The sequence below is a fragment of the Elephas maximus genome, chromosome 4, assembly GCF_024166365.1.
Source record: "Elephas maximus indicus isolate mEleMax1 chromosome 4, mEleMax1 primary haplotype, whole genome shotgun sequence".
Classification (NCBI taxonomy): domain Eukaryota; kingdom Metazoa; phylum Chordata; class Mammalia; order Proboscidea; family Elephantidae; genus Elephas; species Elephas maximus.
In genome coordinates this window covers 190190417-190209757 of record NC_064822.1, presented here as the reverse complement: position 1 = coordinate 190209757, position 19341 = coordinate 190190417, and the positions used below count along the sequence as shown (strand labels likewise).

General features: G+C 48.3%; 1 protein-coding gene across 1 annotated transcript in view; it reads right to left on the bottom strand.

Moving 5' to 3' along the window:
* Positions 1-9335: 9335 nt before the first annotated feature.
* Positions 9336-19341, bottom strand: part of FBLN1 (fibulin 1) — a 109391-nt gene continuing 99385 nt past the window's right edge. Inside the window, exon 17 of the mRNA XM_049884653.1 lies at positions 9336-10172. Within this exon, the coding sequence (XP_049740610.1) occupies positions 10033-10172 (140 nt within the window). The 3' untranslated portion in view covers positions 9336-10032. The remainder of the gene's footprint in view (positions 10173-19341) is intronic.

The window sequence follows — 19341 nt, the reverse complement described above, 5'->3', positions numbered from 1 at the left end:
GCAGCACAACGATGCTTTGCCTCCGGAACTCCTACCGACACCGTGCGGTCGACAGTATTGTCTTAGTTATTATGACACTTTGTCTTCTCGAGCCGCCCTTTGAAATCATCCGTTCAGTTGTTTTGCTTCATCCCTTCTTCCTTTTGCTTTAGCTGCTTGACGTTTGTAAGCAAGCTTCAGAGTCCCCTGTGACATCCATCTCGGTCTTTTCTCTCATTCCTGTCTTTTCAGTGACCTCTTGCTTTCTTCGTGGATGATGTCCTTGATGTCATTCCACAACTCCTCTGGTCTGCGGTCACTAGTGTTCAGTGTGTCAAATCTATTGTTCAGATGGTCTCTAAATTCAGGTGGGATGTACTCAAGGTCATATTTTGGCTCTCGTGGACTTGCTCTGATTTTCTTCAGTTTCAGCTTGAACTTGCATATGAGCAATTGATGGTCTGTTCCACTGTCGGCCCTGGCCTTGTTCTGACTGATGATATTGAGCTTTTCCATCGTCTCTTTCCACAGATGTAGTCAATTTGATGATGGATACTGGAGGGTTTACATACTTTTCTCCATAGTTTAGTGCATTAAAAAAAATCTGTAATAAAAGATTTTTAAAAAGTAAGCTGGCAAGCAGCCCTCTAAGATGCATCTCAACCCACCTGGAGCAAAGGGGAGTGAAGAGCGCCAAAGACAAAGAAAATATGAGCCAAAGAGACAGAAAGAGTCACATAAACCAGAGATTCCATCAGCCTGAGACCAGAAGAACTAGATGGTGCCTGGCTACCACCAGTGACCACCCTGACAGGGAACACACCAGAGAATCCCTGATGGAGCAGGAGAACAGTGGGATGCAGACCTCAAATTCTGGTAAAAAGACCAGACTTAACGGTTTAACTGAGACTGGAGGGACCCCAGAGGTCATGGGCCCCGGACTCTCTGTTAGCCCAAAACTAATACCATTCCCAAAGCCAACTCTTCAGACGAAGACTAGACTGGACTATAAGACATAAAATGATACCGATGAGGAGTGAGCTTCTTAGCTCAAGTAGACACGTGAGACTATGTGGGCAGCTCCCGTCTGGAGGGGAGATGAGAAGGCAGAGGGAGACAGGAGCTGGCTGAGTGGACACGGGGAACACAGGGTGGAGAGGAGGAGTGTGCTGTCTCGTTAGGGGGAGGGCAGCTGTATGAGAAACTGACTTGCATTGTAAACTTTCAATTAAACGCAATAAAAGGTTTTTAAAAAGTAAAAGTCGCAAAGCGAGTATCTTGAGGGAGGAGAGGTATGCAAGCGCACAGTTGCAGATACTTGCTGTCTGTAAGGAGCACCTGTAAATCCGGCCGTGGCTGGGAGCAGAGGGTCATCCAGGGGAGGAGACACAGTGTCTTCGGATAGCGCTGCGCTGGGCCTGCAGAACAGCTGTGGAGGGAGTGCGTGCTTCTGTGTGCATGCGTGCGTGTGGGTGTGTGCGCGTGTCTGTGTGTGCGCGTGGGTGTGCGCTCGTGTGCGTGTGCGAATGTGCGTGCGTACGTGTGTGTAGGGGGTAGTTATAGCAGCGTTCCTGGCACATAGTACGTGTTCAACAAATAGTAATGAGATTCTTAGGAGCAATGTGGCTGTCATTGTACTTTCCACGCAGAGCCCTGGTGGCACAGTGGTTAAGTGCTCGTTGCTAACCAAAAGGTCAGTGGTTCAAGCCCACCAGCTGCTTCTCCAGAGAAAGAAGTGGCAGTCTGCTTCAGTAAAGATTACAGCCTTAGAAACCCTATGGGTCAGTTCTACTCTGATCCTGTAGGGTGGCTATGAGTCAGAATTGACTCATTGGCAACGGGTTTTTGGCTGAGATGAGCAAGACATTGGCAAATCCTAATACCTAGGTCTTCCTTTATGGAGCCCTGGTAGTGCATTGGTTAAGAGCTCAGCTGCTAACCGAAAGGTCGGCAGTTCGAATCCATCAGCCACTCCTTGGAAACCCTACGGGGCAGTTCTAGTCTGTCCTATAGGGTCGCTGTGAGTCGGAATCATCAGCAACAGTGGTTTTTTTTTTTTGGTGGGGCGGGTTTTTTCCCCAGGCAGTATTATTAACATTCTGCGATGGCTCTACTTCTCTATTGAGACTTCAGAAGCCATTCAGCCATCCCTCCTGTCGTGTTCCACTCCCCAGGTGAAGATGGACAGCCTCTTGGATCACACCTCTTGGCCTGAGCGATGCTGGGAAAGGTGAACGGACTTGAGGAATTGTTGCTGGCCCCCAGATGCCATCCAGCTGAGCAGAGGACAGCCAGGGAAGGAGATGCATTATGCAAACAGGCCTGGGTTTGGATCTGAATTGGCCTGGGCTGAGGCCCAGCTGTGGTCCAGGAAGTAGCCCCAGATAAGAGCTCTGAGAGCCCAGGCAGATGTGCTCTCTCCAGGCTGGTGCCCCTGGCCCTGCTGCTGAACCCAAGTTCCGTAAAATCACTTAAGATTATCTTTTATAAACTTTTCTTGAAAGTTTGCTATTTCTACCGCTTGTCCACACCAGACTCTAATAAAATGTGGCGCCTAATTGAATAAATGGGGACATTGATGGTCCAGTGGTAAAATTCTTGCCTTCCACGCTGGAGACCCAGGTTCGATTCCTGGCCAAGGCACCTCGTGCACAGCCGCCACCTGTCTGTCCGTGGAGGCTTGCGTGTTGCTAAGATGTGGAACGGGTTTCAGTGGAGCCTCCAGACTAAGATAGACTAGGAAGAAAGGGCCGGTGATCTATTTCTGAAAATCAGCCATTGAAAACCCTATGGGTCCCAACAGTCTGATCCACAACCTATCATGAGGATGGAGCAGGACCGGGTAGCGTTTTGTTCCATTGTGCATGGGGTCACTGTGAGTCAGGGGCCAACTCGAAGGCAGCTGACAGCAAACACAATTGAATAAAGAAGACCTCAGCAGTATTTGTAACAATAGTACCGTTCACTGGGAACCTATACTGCAGTCGTTGTGCTGAGTGTTTTATGAAATCGTCCCATTTCTTCCTGACCACCAGTCCTATGACGTATACGGTGCTTGCTGTCATTCGGCCGTAGAGGAAACTGAGGCCGATACAGTAAGTAACGTGCCTCAGGCCACAGAGGAAAGTGATTAAATCTGACCTTGAGCCTGCAAAGCCCACATTTATCTTATAGTTAATATCATATCATCTCAAAACACAACTTGATCTCATTAAATGCAAGTTGTAGAATCCAGACGGTGGGCGCGTGGTTGTTCACTGTAAAATTCTCTCAACTTTGTATATTTGTGTATTTGGAGATGTTCGTAATAAAATGCAACTTGATTTCCAAGTGCTTTTTCACCTGAACACACTTGAGAATCTAGATGAATTTGGGAAAATCGTTCAGCTGCTTGGGTCCTAGTAGGTAGGGTGGTCCTGCCACTCGCCCCTCCCACACATGTGCCACTTATCAAGTCTCCGAGGGCAGTGTGGTAACACTGGTCCTTCCAGGACTCGGGGGGCCCAGGGCTCCGGTCACACTCTGGAGTGCTCCTTTGTACAGCAAATGGGTTCCTTTCACTCAAAGCAGAGCCCTGGTGGTACGGTGGTTAAGAGCTTGGCTGCTAACCAAAAGGTCAGCAGTTCAAATCCACCAGCTGCTCCTTGAAAACCCTATGGGGCAGTTCTATTCTGTCCCTTTAGGGTCGCTGTGAATCACAATCAACTCAGTGGCAAGGGAATAGACAAAGCTTTCTGGTCTACTATTATAACACAAGACCCACCATTCCGGAACCCTCCTCCCTCCCAGTTTCTTCTGCTACCAGATCAGCAAAAATGATCCGACCTGTGTGTGTTTGCCTTCTCATGCTGCTTGTAAACTGGTTTCCTTTTAGTGATTTCCCTCAATTATTTTGTCTAAGGCCACAATTAAGAAGCGATCTTGGTTGCCAGGGCCCAGAGGCACTGCCAGATCCCATTAGCTAGTCCCCCAGTGCGGCCAGGGCTTGGACTGAGCCAAGCTCATCTGTCAGTCAGGTGCCCAGCCCAGGGCGCCACGTGAAGTATGAAAAGCTGGGCTCCTGTGTAATTCACACACTGTCCACAAGTCTTCCTGCAGAATTAAGAAAAGGAAATGCAGGATTAAAAGGATGCTTCCGAAGTGATTCATGTGACTCCGAGGACAGCGGCAATGAGAATTGTCCTTGTTACTTTTAAGTTGTTATTTTTAGGAGCCATCTAGTTGGTTCTGACTCATAGTGACCCTAGGTACAACAGAATGGTTTTGTGCCATCCTTGTTTTGCTTGAGCCCATTGTTGCAGCCACTGTGTCAATCCACCTTGTTGAGGGTCTTCCTCTTTCATTAACCCTCTACCAAGCATGATGTCCTTCTCCAGGGACTGGTCCCTCCTGATAACATGTCCAAAGTATGTAAGACGCAGTCTCGCCATCCTTGTTTCTAATCAGCATTCTGGCTGTACTTCTTCCAAGACAGATTTGTTTGTTCTTTTGGCAGTCCGTGGTATATTCAATATTCTTTGCCAACACCATAACTCAAAGGCGTCAATTCTTCTTCAGTCTTCCTTATTCATTGTCCAGCTTTCACATGTATATGAAGCGAATGAAAACACCATGGCTTGGGTCAGGAGCACCTCAGTCTTTAAGGTGACATCTTTGCATTTTTAACACTTTAAAGAGGTCTTTTGCAGCAGATTTGCCCAATGCAATACATCGTTTGATTTCTGCTGCTTCCGTAGGTGTTGATTATAGATCTAAGTAAAATAAAATCTTTGATAACGTCAATCTTTTCTATATTTATCATCATGTTGCTTATTGGTCCAGTTGTGAGGATTTTTGTTTTTTTATGTTGAGGTATAATCTATACTGAAGGCTTTGATCTTCATCAATCAGTAAGTGCTTCAAATCCTCCTCACTTTAAATAAGCAAGTTTGTGTCATCTGCGTATTGTAGGTTGTTAATAAGTCTTCCTTCAACCTGATGCCATGTTCTTCTTCATGTATAGTCCAGGTTCTCGGATTATTTGCTCAGTGTATAGATTGAATAACTATGGTGAAAGAATACAACCCTGACACACACCTTTCCTGACTTTAAACCACACAGTATCCCCTTGTTCTGTTTGAACAACTGCCTCCTGTTCTATGCACAGGTTCCTCAGGAGCACAATGAAGTGTTCTGGAACTCCCACCTTTCTGGTATTCTCTGCCTTCAGCCAGGATCCATCTGACATCAGCAATGATACCCCTGGTTGCATGTCCTCTTCTGAATCCAGCTCGAATTTCTGGCAGTTCTCAGTTCTCAGCAAAATTTTACTTGTGAGTGATATTAATGATATTGTTCAATAATTTCCACATTCAGTTAGATCACCTGTCTTTGGAATAGGCATGACTATGGATCTCTTCCAGCTGGGTGGCTGGGTACTGTCTTCCAATTTTCTTGGCATAGACGAATGAGCACTTCCAGCATTTCATCTATTTGTTGAAATATCTCAGTTGGTATTTTGTCACTTCCTGGAGCCTTGTTTTCCACCAATGCCTTCAGTACAGCTTACACCCCTTTTTTAAACACCATCGGTTCCTGGTCATATGCTACGTCAATCTGGTCATAGGAACATCAACCAATTCTTTTTGGTATGGTGACTCTGTGTATATTCCTTCTACCTTCTTTTGATGCTTCCTGCATCATTTAATATTTACCCCATAGAACCCTTCAATATTGTGACTTGAGGCTTGAATTTTTTCTTCAGTTCTTTCAGCTTGAGACATGCCAAGCGTGTTCTTCCCTTTTAGTTTTCTAACTCCAGGTCTTTGCACATGTCATTATAATACTTTATTTTGTCTTCTCCAGCCACCTTTTGAAATCTTCTGTTCAGCTCTTTCACTTCATCATTTCATCTGTTCACTTTAGCTACTCAACATTCAAGAGTAAGTTTCAGAGTCTCTTCCGACATCCACTTGGCCTTTTGTTTCTTTTCTGTCTTTTAATGACTTCTTGCTTTCTTCATGTATGATATCCTCAATGTTGTTCCACAACCCGTCTGGTCTTTGGTCATTCTTTCTTGAGATGGTCTGTAAATTCAGGTGGGTTATACTTAAGGTTGTACTTCAGCTCTCATGGACTTGTTCTAATTTTCTTCAGCTTCAACTTGAACTTGCATAGGAGTAATTGATGGTCTGTTCCACAGTTGGCCCCTGGCATTGTTCTGGCTGATGATATTGAGCTTTTCCATTGTCTCTTTCCACAGCTGTAGTCAATTTGATCCCTGCGTATTCCATCTGGCAAGGTCCACATGTATAAAAAAAAAAAAAAAAAAAAATTTTTTTTTTTTTTTATGTATAGTCACTGTTTATATTGTTGAAAAAGGTATTTGCAATGAAGAAGTCGTTGGTCTTGCAAAATTCTATCATTCGATCTCTGGCATTGTTTTTATCACCAAGGCCATATTTTCCAACCATGGATCCTTCTTCTTTGTTTCCAACTTTCACATTCCAATCACCAGTAATTACCAATGCACCCTGATTGCATGTTCGATCAATTTCAGACTGCAGAAGTTGGTAAAAGCTTCTTCTTCATCTTTGGCCTTAGCGGTTGGTGGGTAAATTTGAATAATAGTCATATTAGCTGGTCTTCCTTGTAGGAGGATGGATATCATCATATCACTGACAGCGTTGTACTTCAGGATAGAGCTTGAAGTAGCAATGAGTATTATCATTGTTACTTTTAACAATCACTAGTAATAAGACCCCACAGATGTGCACTGCACTTTACAGTTTTCAGAGCTCTTTCTTACCCATCCTCTCCAGCGCTCCTCACTGCCATCCAGGGGCAGGACAGCTGAGCAGATATACTGTCTCCATTTTGCAGAGGCAGAAACTGAGCTTGGAAGATGGCAGTGACTCACCCTGCTAGCACCTGCCAAGGTGAGGCTCGAATGGGCCTTTCGGACTCTCCAAATTAGGTAGGGTTAGCACCCTGGTCCTTCGTCCCCATCTGCTTCTCCAGCCTGGCAGCTCCATCTGTCCACCCACCCATCCATCCATCCACCCATCCAGCCTTCACCTCCCTGCTGCTGGCTCCTGCCCTGGCAATGGTGCCCCCTTAGGAAGGGTTCTGATTGGCCCACCTTGGGTCACATGTTCATTCGAGTGCCAATCAATGGCAGCGGCCTTGGCTCTGCCAACCAGTGGCAGCTCCAACTCTAACTATACTCAGAGTAGGGAAAGAGACCTTTCCCAGAAGCACTTGGAGCTTCTATTGCCCCACCTTGCATTCCACTCAAGCCCCAGGCAGGAGGAAGCTCCCAGAAATCTCCCTCCTCCAAGGGCCCAGGCTGAAAGCTTCCTGGCTCCTGTGGATTTGCCCCCTGGGCACCCATGGGCCGCCAGAACATCAGATGGGACTTCCATTCCTGGGACTCCAGCCTGCGCTTGCTTCCCAGCCAGGGCCCCAGTGTCCTGGCACCAAGAGCAGCTGCACCTCCTTGTGCTGTCCGCATCCCTGGACATGGCTCGCTGGACTGTGTGTCTCACACCAGTTCCTCCGCTCCCCCGTCTCCAGCTGCTGAGGCCCTAGATAGCCCAGTTCTGGCTTTGCAGACCGGTGCCCCAAACCAGTGAGTATGGAAATGCTGGAGTTCCCAAAGGGGGCCAGAGCCCATACTCAGCAGAGTTCCAGCAGCGCTGGCTTGAATTACCAGAATATCAAACCAAACCAAGCCAGCTGCCAGTCAGCTCTGGCTCATGGCGACCCCGTGTGTGTCGGAGTAGAACTGCAGTCCTTAGAGTTTACGGTAGCTGATTTTCCAGAAGTAGGTCACGAGGTCTTTCTTCTGAGGTACCTCTGTGTGGATTCAAATCACCAACCTTTTAGTTAGCAGCACAGTGCTTAACCATTTGCTCCATCCAGAGACCCCTATCAGAACACCAGCCATATTGAAACCCCAAAGAAGGTGAGGCATGTGGGGAAGATGAGATCATGGCCAATGCTAGGGCCCAGGCTGCTGGGGCACGGTGGGCAGAGAGAAGCTCTTAGCCACTGACGGACCATGCCTGAGAAGATGAGATAAACGCAGAGTCTAACGAGGGGTCACAGGAGATGTGTGTGGAAACCAGGGCTTTGAACCAATTCATTCTAGTTCGAACCCCTGCTGAGATTTTGCATTTCTAACAAGTCCCCAGGCAATGCTAATGCTGCTGGTTAGGGACCAGTTCCAAGAACCACTAGTAGAGCAGTGGGTCTCAAAATTTATTATACGAGAATCACCTGGGGATCTTGTTAAAATATAGATTCTGATTCAGTATATCTGGGGATGGAAACACAAATTCTCAGGAGTTCAAACCAGAACAAACTGGTTAGAAGCCCTGGTGGAAAGCAGGGGGCCTGGATGCAGAATCTCTGCGGATCCAAGTGGGCCTCGGGCTGCTGGGTGCTCCTTGTCTTGCCACCGACACACAGGGTGGCATGGGAACATTCAATTAATCCAGCCTGCTCACGTCTGCTCTGATACAGGGGTTTAGAGGAATGGAGTTTGGAGGCAGGTAAACTGAATTTGAATCCCTTCTTTGTCTGTGAAAAGCAGTGGACTCTGAGCAATTGAGCTCCTCTCTCTGGGCCCACTTTGCTCATCTCTAAAGTGGGCATATGGACTGCCAGAAGAACAAACAAATCTGTCTTGGAAGAAGTACAACAGAAGCTCCTTAGAAGCGAGGATGGCGAGACTACATGACATATTATCAGGAGGGATCAGTCCCTGGAGAAGGACATCATACTTGGTAGAGGGTCAGCAAAAAAGAAGAGGACCCTCAATGAGATGGATCGTCACAGTGGCTGCAACAATGGGCTCAAGCATAGCAACAATCGTGAGGATGGCGCAGACCTGGCAGTGTTTCGTTCTGTTGTACATAGATAGGGTCACTGTAAGTCGGAACCGATTCCACCGCACCTGACCACAACAAAGTGGGCATGGCCATGCTGACCTTGCTAGGCTGCCCCGGAAGTAAATGAAACACCCACGCCAAGACCCCGGCATGGAGTGGGACTCAGCACACACCGGTCCTCTCCTTTCCCCAGCGACTTTGGAGGTGACCAGATGTCACATGGGACACTATGGGAAGCGGGTCACACAGACGCGGGAGCCTGTAAATGTGCCTTGTGGGGCTGGATGGGAGACGGGGGCATAGGGTCTGAAAGAATGAGGGAAGCTTTTCCAAACACTCATGCTGGGACCTCACCCCAGAACTGGGGGCAGGAGGGACTCTGGGAAGTGTAGGGGTGAGAGCCTCAGACCCACTGCTGGTGGAGATGCCTGAGCACGAGGGGAGCACCCTTCTGGAAAGACTCGCATTCACAGGCCGTCAGGAGGTTCACAAAGCTGTTTATTTTCCCTCAGAGTAAGAAGAGGAGAGGGACAAGGTGCAGAGAAAACCCATCATTCCATTCGCGAACGCACCTGGGCCATACACAAACCTAGAGCCGAACAGGACTATGTCTTTACCAAGGGTTTGTTTTGTTTTTCTTTTTTTGAACACAGAACTGCAATTTACCTTGTAAGTGCCCCCGAAGCATTTTGCTTTGGGGGGCAATTTATTGTACCTGCCATTTTACAGCGCCTGTGTGTGTGTGTGTCCTTAAAATTGGGTGTGCCACATCTGATTGGCATAAAAGAACCGAAATGTCAAATTTCATACAATCAGGGCCAGAACTGGTCTTTCCATGGCACTTGGACCTGCTGCCTCCGAAAAAAATGCCTTTCTTTCCTAGGTCCTTAGCACTGCCCAAGCCCACAGGCAGAGAAAGGAAGCAATATTCAACCTTTGTGTTAAAAGGAATAAGCAAGGTTTTCACCAAATTGTTGAGAAACTGAACTTATGATTAAACACCAGAGTACATCGGATGGACTTACTCATTTGGCCCAGATTAATACATGTTGTCCTAACACTACAAACAAATAGATAAAGTTAAGAAATGTTTGGGTGGTGCAAAGAGGCACCGGGCATTGTCATTTGCAGCAATGACTTGGCCTGGAGGCATAGCCTTGGCTGCGATGCGCACTGGCCCTCAGAACCAGTACTCAGAGACGAAGATGTGGACGTTGACGATATTTCGGTGGGAGATCACACCCCCAACCAGGTAGTTCATCTCCAGCTTCAGGACGGCATGAAATGGGCCCACGATGGGCCGCACTTGGCGCACGACACCTGGGGAGAGAACAGAAAGGGCCCTGGCAGTTAGAGGGACAGTAGCATTGTTAAGATCCAGGTAATGATCTTGCCTGGGGAATTTCAGGGCTAGATCTTTAGGGCATTAGACCTCACCGAGTCACAACCTGAGCCAGATGCACAAGTCTCCTGCATGGCACCCCTTCCAAATTGTCATACCAACTGTTTCCACCACCCTGGGACTGGCAGCAGTGAGTTCACTACTTCCGGAAACGGCCTTTCCATTGGGGCCCACTGTGCCGTGAGGGTGGGCTTTGAGGTCAGACAGCTCTGGGTCAGGACCAGCTTCTGGCCTCTCAGAGGCCAGGCTTCCTCCCCCATCACCATCTCCCCCGCCACACTGTTCCGAGGATCTAAAGTGCCTAGAAGCAAGAATGGCGAGACTACGTCTCATATACATTGGACAGGTTATCAGGAGGGATCAGTTCCTGGAGAAGGACATCATGCTTGGTAAAGTAGAGGGTCAGCAAAAGACAAGACCCTCAAGCAGATGAATTGACACAGTGGCTGCAACAATGGGATCAAGCATAACAATGATTGTAAGGATGGCACAGGATGGGGCAGTGCTCCGTTCCTTTGTACAGAGGGTCGCTATGAGTCAGTACCAACTTGATGGCACCAAACAACAAGAAAGGGCCTGGCCTGGAGCGTCATTGTTACCTGCCATCAGCAGAGAATACCAGGAAGATATTTACCTGTGTTTTACAGACTACACAAAGGTATTCAATTGTGTTGATCATAATAAATTATGGATAACATTGCAAAGAATGGGAATTCCAGAAAACTTAATTGTGCTCATGAGGAACCTGTACATAGACCAAGAAGAGTTGTTTGAACAGAACGAGGATACTGTGGGTTCAGGACTGGAACGGGTGTGTGGCATGGAATAGACGCTCAATAAACACCTGTCCCCTGCCTTCTACCCACTGACCACTGTGCCTAGTTCTGACCCTGGGGAGGGAGGGAGAAGGCCTGACCTCGACCCTGTGACCTCTGAGGATTACAGTGGGGGCTGAATGGCCTTCCCCAAGTGGAGCAGCCCAGATTCCCCTACACGCCCTGGAGCCACCAGATCTCCATTCAGGTCTTCTCCCGACCTCTGTGGAGGGTGACACCTGAGTTCACTGGTCAGTGTTTGTGATAACAGGTGGGCAGGTCCTGGCCTGAGCAGCAGCTGAGAGAGCAGGGCAATCAGGGGGCGGTGGCGAGGCGGGGGGCAGAGGAGGTCAGAGGACGGGGGGCAGGGGGCTGAGGGGGGCAGGGGGCGGGGGGATGGGAGGCGGAGGGAGCAGGGGGCAATAGGGGATGGGGTGGAGGGAGCAGGGCAATCAGGGGGCAGCAGGGGGCGGGGGCAGAGGGGGTCAGAGAACTGGGGGCAGGAGGCAGTGGGGGCAGAGGGGGGCAGGGGGTGGTGGGGGGTGGAGGGTGTCTGAGAACGGGGGGCAGGGGGTTGAGAGGGGCAGGGGGCAGTAGGGGACAGGGGGCGGAGGGGGCAGGGCAATCAGGGGGCAGCAGGGGGTGGGGGTGGAAGGGGCAGAGGAGGGGAGGGTAGGGGGCTGAGGGGGGCAGGTGACGGTGGGGACAGGTATCAGTTATGGGGATGCAGGAACCTTCTGGTGAAGCTGCCGGGTGTGGTAGGAATTCTGCCTGGACCAGGGGCCAGGCTGAGACTGTGATCAGTGCCCTCCTCTACTGGGGTCCAGAGCAGTCCCGGCCATGCCAGCTTTGACTCCCCCTGGGACTGAGGCAGACTGTGACATCCACCAGCCATGGTGGCCTGGGCTACCTGTGACTTCAGCTACCTTAGGGGCTGAGAGGTGACCACTGTGCTCACCAATGCCCAGAGGGCTGGTGACACGAAGGAAAGAAGAGGTGAGAGTCTGGGTGAAAGGTTTTAGGAAAAGGAGCCCTGGGGGAGGTGGGGTGCTTGGCTCCATAAGCTGCAATCAGATACGTATACACATACACATACACACACACACACACACACACACACACACATACCCATACACACACACATCTCCACAGCTGATTCTTGCTACTCGTGGTAATTGTGTCCTATAAAGTCGCCGTGAGCTCTGTTAACCAATACAGAGCTCTTGCTCCTGGAGAAATACAGGGTGAGGTTCCTGGGAGCCTCTAGTCATGACGTTCTTATGAACTGATCGATACACAACCTTGGTTTATGTGTATTTCTACTTAAAGACACTTTAATATATCCACCACTCGTCTGTCAGTTTGCCGTACTGCAGTGGCTTGGTGTCGCTATGACGCTGGAAGGTACGCCACGGGTATTTCAAATACCAGCAGAGTCGCCCATGGTGAACTGGTTTCAGTGGAGCTTCTAGACTAAGACAGACTAGGAAGAAAGTCTTGGCAACCTGCTCGTGAAAATTAGCCAATGAAAACCCTATGGATCACCACGGAACATTGCCTGACTTGCTTGCTTTGGACATGGAATTAGGAGGGATCAATGGATAGAGGAGGACATCATGTTTGGTGAAGCAGAGGGTCAGTGAGGGCGAGGGAGACCCTCAGTGAGATGGACTGGCACAGTAGCCACAGTGATGGCGGTGACTATGAGGATGACACGGGTCCAGGCAATATTTTGTTCTGTTGTCATAAGGTCACCACAATTAGGAGTCAACCTGATGGCAGCTGTCGATCTCTCTCTCTAATATATTTTCTTACAGATACTTATACTCAGTATTTCCTTATAATAAAGCAGTAGCCAAGAAAGGTGAAACATTTCCCTTACCTTGGGCAACAGAAAAAAGCTCAGCAAGGCAAGGGTGGAAGAGAGAGCTCCCGCAGGCTTCTGCAGACTCGCCGGGGAGTGGGGCTGGGCTAAGAGCCTAGAATGTGTAACTCCCTCCATGCCTGTGCCTGGCCATCTGCAGGTCTCTGGGCCAAGCTCTGCTGGCACTGCCTTGCCCCTGTAGGGCACCCAAAGCCCCCCAGAAAACTCTCCTGCACCCTGAGATGAGTCAGGACCAGGCTAGAGTGCGCATCACCATCCTCATGCGACCAGGGAGAGACCTAACAGCATCTCCCTGGGCCTCAGCTTCCCCCGGCGAGCAAACGCTGTGACGTCAGGCCCAGGTGAGCTTGGGGCACACAGGGCAGAGCTCCCTACCAGCCGGGAGGGTGCCACCTCTTCACTTCCGATTGCATTCACACATTCCTCAGCAGGCACCCTGGCTGTTTTCAGCCACGCAGAGATAACTAACACCATCCTGGGGTCAAGGCCAGTGAAGAGTCTAGAGTTGAAAGTAGATAAGTACTGTGATCTGACAGAAGTCTTGTCCAGAAGGGAGGGCAGTCAGGGCAGGCTTCTTGGAGGAGGTGCCACTCCCAGCAGAGGAAGCAGCAGGAGCGAAGCCCTGAGGTTTATCCCCAGTGCCTGAGGTAGCCGGTGCCAGCCCAGGGCTGTTAAATTTATGACTGAAAGGCCTCTCAGGTTCCTCCTCCACCCCTTGTTCTCTGATATGAGCATTTGCCCCACGTCCTGTGGATGCAGTGGTGTGCTGGTAACTCCTAACAACCGGGTCTCTGTGTGAACCAGGTGCCCATGTCGGTGGCTGATACCAAGCTACCACCGTGACGTCATGAAGGTAGGGCTGGGAAGAGAGGTGCATTCAGCTCTCGGTAGGGGCGCACCTTAAAAACCAGCATGGAGCCCACAGTTCACAGCCTCGGCTTGAGAATCAGTCACCGAGTGGGCGCTGCGTCAAATGGCTGACTGCAGGTTGGTTTCTACACGCAGCACCGCGCAGAGCAGCACGTCTCCCCGGCAGATGAGAGGGAGAAAGGTGTCTCCGAGGCCTTCCTGCTGTGGCTAGCTCCCGGTCAGAAACGTCAAGTTCACCCTCAGGAAGCAGCATGTCGGTGTGATGCCCCCTCCCCCTTTGGCTCTCTGAGCTTCTGTTTCAGACGGGAGATGCCAGCAGCAGCCGGCTGGAATTCCAGGAAGGTCTCAGGGCTGCTCTGAGCAAACAGGGCTTTCGCGCTGATGGGCAGATAAGCGCCACTCCTGCAGGCTGTCAGCACCCTTTCTCTGCCCGCCACCTGGCGATGACGCTGCAGCTTTGTCCGGTTTCGGCGCTCGTCCTGTCTTCAGCTACCCATGACTTGGCCATCCCTGCTGCCCCCCATGGACACAGTGTGTGCCAGGGTCAGTGTGGGCTCACGGCACTACTGAGTCCAGATGCATTCCCGTCCTCCCCGCAGGGTTAGCTTTGCCTCCCCCGGGCCCAAGGCAGATCATGGTGTCCGCCAGCCATGGTGGCCTGGGCTACCTGTGATTTCACCCACCTTAGGGGCCCAGAGGCGACCACTGTGCTCGCCAGTGCTCAGAGGGCTGGGGATGCGAAGGAAAGAAGAGGTGAGAGGCTGGGTGAAAGGTTTTAGGAGAGAGGGGCCATGGGGTGGGGTGGGTGCCTCCCTGGCTATAATCAGCTACACATACATACATACACGCACATAGACATATACACATAATTTTCATACGTGTATAAACCCACATAAAAAAAATAAACCCACAGCCGTCAGGTCAATTTCAACTCATAGCGACCCTACAGAACAGAGTAGAACTGCCCCATAGGGGTTCCAAGGGGCGGCTGGTGGAATCGAACTGCTGACCTTTTGGTTAGCAGCCGTAGCTCTTAACCACTGCGCCCCCAGGGCTCATGCACATATACATACACATACATACATACATATATGTGTACATATACATACACATGCATACATATACATACACATTTTACGTGTACATACATATATGTGTACACATACATACATATACATGCACATGTACATACACATACATACATAGACATGTACATACACATACTCTATACATATAACCCCTGGTGGCACACTGGTTAAGACCTACGCCTGCTAAGCAAAAGGTCAGCAGTTCGAATCTACCAGCTGCTCCTTGGAAACTCTATGGGGCAGTTCTACTCTGTCCTATAGGGTCGCTATGAGTCAGAATCAACTCGATGGCAATGGGTTTTTGGTTTATACATATAATCACATACACGCACGTACATATACCATACATATAATTTACATACACACATATACGATACATACAATTTACACACACAGGCACACATGCATATATACCGCCAAGTGTCTGCCAGCTTGTCGTACTCTAGTGGCTTGTGCATCGCTGTGATGCTGTAAGCTAAGCCACAGGTATCTCAAACACCATGGTGGACAGGCTTCAGCGGAGCTTCCACACTAAGACAGAATAAGAAGAAGGACCTGGCAATCCACTTTTGAAAAAAATTGGCCAGTGAAAACCTCATGAATAACAGCAGAATACTGTCTGATTTAGTGCTGGAAGATGATAAATGGAGAAAAGATTGAGATTGTCAAGGATTTCATTTTCCTAGGATCCACAATCAACGCCCTTGGAGGCAGCAGTCAAGAAATCAAAAGACGCATTGCATTGGGCAAATCTGCTGCAAAAGACCTCTTTAAAGTTAAAAGAAAAACATAGATGTCACCTTGAGGACTAAGGTGCGCCTGATCTAAGCCATGGTATTTTCAATCACCTCGTATGGATGCAAAAGCTGGACAATGAATAAGGAAGACTGAAGAAGAATTGATGCCTTTAAATTATATTGTTGGTGAAGAATATTGAATATCCCATGGACTGCCAGAAGAACGAACAAATCTGTCTTGGAAGAGGTACAGCCAGAATGCTCTTAGAGACAAGAATGGCGAGACTTCATCTCACACACTTTGGACGTGTTGTCAGGAGGGATCAGTCCCCGGAGAAGGGCATCATGCTTGGTAAAGTACAGGGTCTGGGAAAAGAGGAAGACCCTAACGAGGTGGACTGACACCGCGGCTGCAACAATGGGCTCAAGCATGACAATGACTGTGAGGATGGCGCAGCACCGGGCAGCGTTTCGTTCTGTTGTGCATGGGGTCGCTATGAGTGGGAACTGACTCAGCGGCACCTAACAACAACATACGTGTACACACACATGCAGATATATTATACGTATAATTTACATGTCCATGGATATATACATACATACATGCACAAGCACATATACATATATTATACATACAATTTACATATACACGCACATACACATATAAAAACTAGTTGCTGTTGAGTGGATTCCGACCCATAGTGACCCTATAGGACAGGGTAGAACTGCCCTGTAGGGTTCCCAAGGAGCAGCTGGCCGATTCGAACTGCCAACCTCTTGGTTAGCAGCCAAACTCTTAACCACTGCACCACCAGGGCTCTGACATATACCTACGCTATACATATAATTTACACACACATATACATACACTATACATATATTTTACATATAAAACAACAAAAAAAAAACCACACCCGTTGCCTCCGAGTCGATTCTGACTCATAGCGACCCTATAGGACAGAGCAGAGCTGCCCCATATGGTTTCCAAGGAGCGCCTGGTGCATTTGAACTGCCGACCTTTTGGTTAGCAGCCGTAGCTCTTAGCCACTATGCTACCAGGGTTTCCATTTTACATATACTATATACAGTTTACACGAACGGCACATATACATATACTACGCATAGACTTTACATACACACGCGCATGTAACATACATAAAGTTTGCATATGTGTGCACATATACATATATCATACATATAGTTTACATATATACATATGCATATACATAGATACGTACACACACGTACAGACCGTGGGTGGTGTGAACGGTTAAGCGCTTGGCTACTAACCAAAAGGTTGGCTGTTCTAATCCACCCAGAGCTGCCTTGGAAGATCTACTTTCAAAAGGTCACAGCCGTTAAAAACCCCATGGAGTGCAGTTCCACCCTGGCACACATGGGGTCGTCATGAGTTGGAGCGGACTCAATGGCAACTGGGTTTCTTGAACACATGTGCATCCACAAACGCGCACACACACGCGTGTATACACACATACACCCTTGATTCCCATTCCCCGTAGCTATGTTCTCTAAAGTTGCCATGAACACTGAATTAGTAAATGTGGACCTATCGCCTCTATGGGAAATGCAGGAATAGCTTCTGAGAGCCTCTGGTCACAATATTTTTGTCAACCAATGAATATGTAGCCTAGTTTTATGTGCATTTTTGTTTAAACACATCTTATTTAATATATATTTCTTACAATAATTAATAATATGTACATTTCTTTATAAGGAGCCTCAGCCGGGAGTATGTGTGTCAGGCCGCTCAAAACGTTCCCTGCTCCGTGCGTGCCCAAGGATTGGTTTTGGAGTTAGATATAACTTTTAGTAAGTTCACAAATAAGGACTCTATGAAAAATGAGAATCCACGGTATATACACACATATACACACATGTATACACACACGTACGTGTCTATACATCTTACATACATAGGCGCCCTGGAGGCCCAGTGGTTAAGCGCTCAGCTGCTGACAGAAAGGGTAGCGGTCCGGAAGATGTGGCAGTCTGCTCCCATAAAGACTTACAGCCTTGGAAACCTCATGGGGCAGTTCCACTCTGTCCTACTGGGTTGCTACGAGTTGGAATTGACTCAATGTCAATGGGTTTTTTAATAGTCCTGGTGGCACAACAGTTAAGTGCTCGGCTGCTAACCAAAAGGTTGGCAGTTCGAACCCACCCAGTGGCTGTATGGAAGAAAGGCCTGGTGATCTGCTCCCATAAAGGTTACATAGGAAACCCTATGGGGCAGTTCTGCTGTGTCACATGGGGTTGCTATGAGTTACGATCGACTCCATAGCACTCAGCAACAACAATACACATACACATATATGTATATGTATGAATAAATATGTATATATGTGTGTGTATATGTGTATGTATATAAATGTAAGTATATATATATATATATTACTGATAAAGATCACAGACTACGGCCTGCAACGTGAATTACACCTCAACATAAAACAAAAAAACCAAACCCACTGCTGTTGAGTTAATTCCGACTCATAGCGACCCTATAGGACAGAGTAGAACTGTCCCATAGAGTTTCCAAGGAGCATCTGGTGGATTCGAACTGCCGACCTTTTGGTTAGCAGCGGTAGCACTTAACCACTACACCACCAGGGCTTCTGACATAAAGAATACAAAAATTCTCACAGCTAGACCAATGAGCAACATTATGATAAACGGAGAAAAGATTGAAGTTATCAAGGATTTCATTTTACTTAGATTCACAATCAACACACGTGGAAGCAGCAGTCAAGAAATCAAAACATGCATTGCACTGGGCAAATCTGTGGCAAGAGATCTCTTTAAACTGTTAAAAAGCAAAGACGCCACTTTGAGGACTAAGGTGCTCCCGACCCAAGCCACGGTATTTTCAATCGCCTCATATGTATGCAAAAGCTGGACAATGAATAAGGAAGACTGAAGAAGAATTGATACCTTTGAATTATGGCGTTGGTGAAGAACACTGAATATACCATGGACTACCAGTAGGACAAACAAATCTGTCTAGAAGTAAGGACGGTGAGACTTTGTCTCACGTACTTTGGACGTGTTATGAGGAAGGGTCAGTCCCTGGAGAAGGACATCATGCTTGGTAAAGTAGAGGGTCAGTGAAAAAGAGGAAGACCTTCAATGAGATGGATTGACACAGTGGCTGCAACGATGGGCTCAAGTATAACCACGATTGTGAGGATGGTGCAGGACCAGGCAGTGTTTTGTTCTGTTGTACATAGGGTTGCTATGAGTCAGAACTGACTTGACGACACCTAATAACAACAACAACAAATATATATATCTATTTCTTCATTTATATTTATATAAAATGTATATATAGTGGATATATATAAACATTTTGACTACACATGGGAACTTTTATAGCATCAACAGATGAGACCGACAGACGTTCTTGGGCCGGACACCGGGCTAAATAAGTACATACAGAGAATATGATGGTCTGTCCTCAGGGGGCTCCGTCTGGGGGCTGGGGAAGAGAAAACGGTGATGCAGCGAGCTCAGCACTGGGCAGGGAACTCTCATAGGGCTTCTGGTGGGGCTCTGCTCAGGGCGAGCCACGTATAGGTCTCCAGAGACCCGTGTCTTTGCAGGAGACAGGATTTGTAATAGCTGGGCTGGGGCAGTCACATGACCCCAGATGAGTTACTTAACCTTTCTGAGCCTCA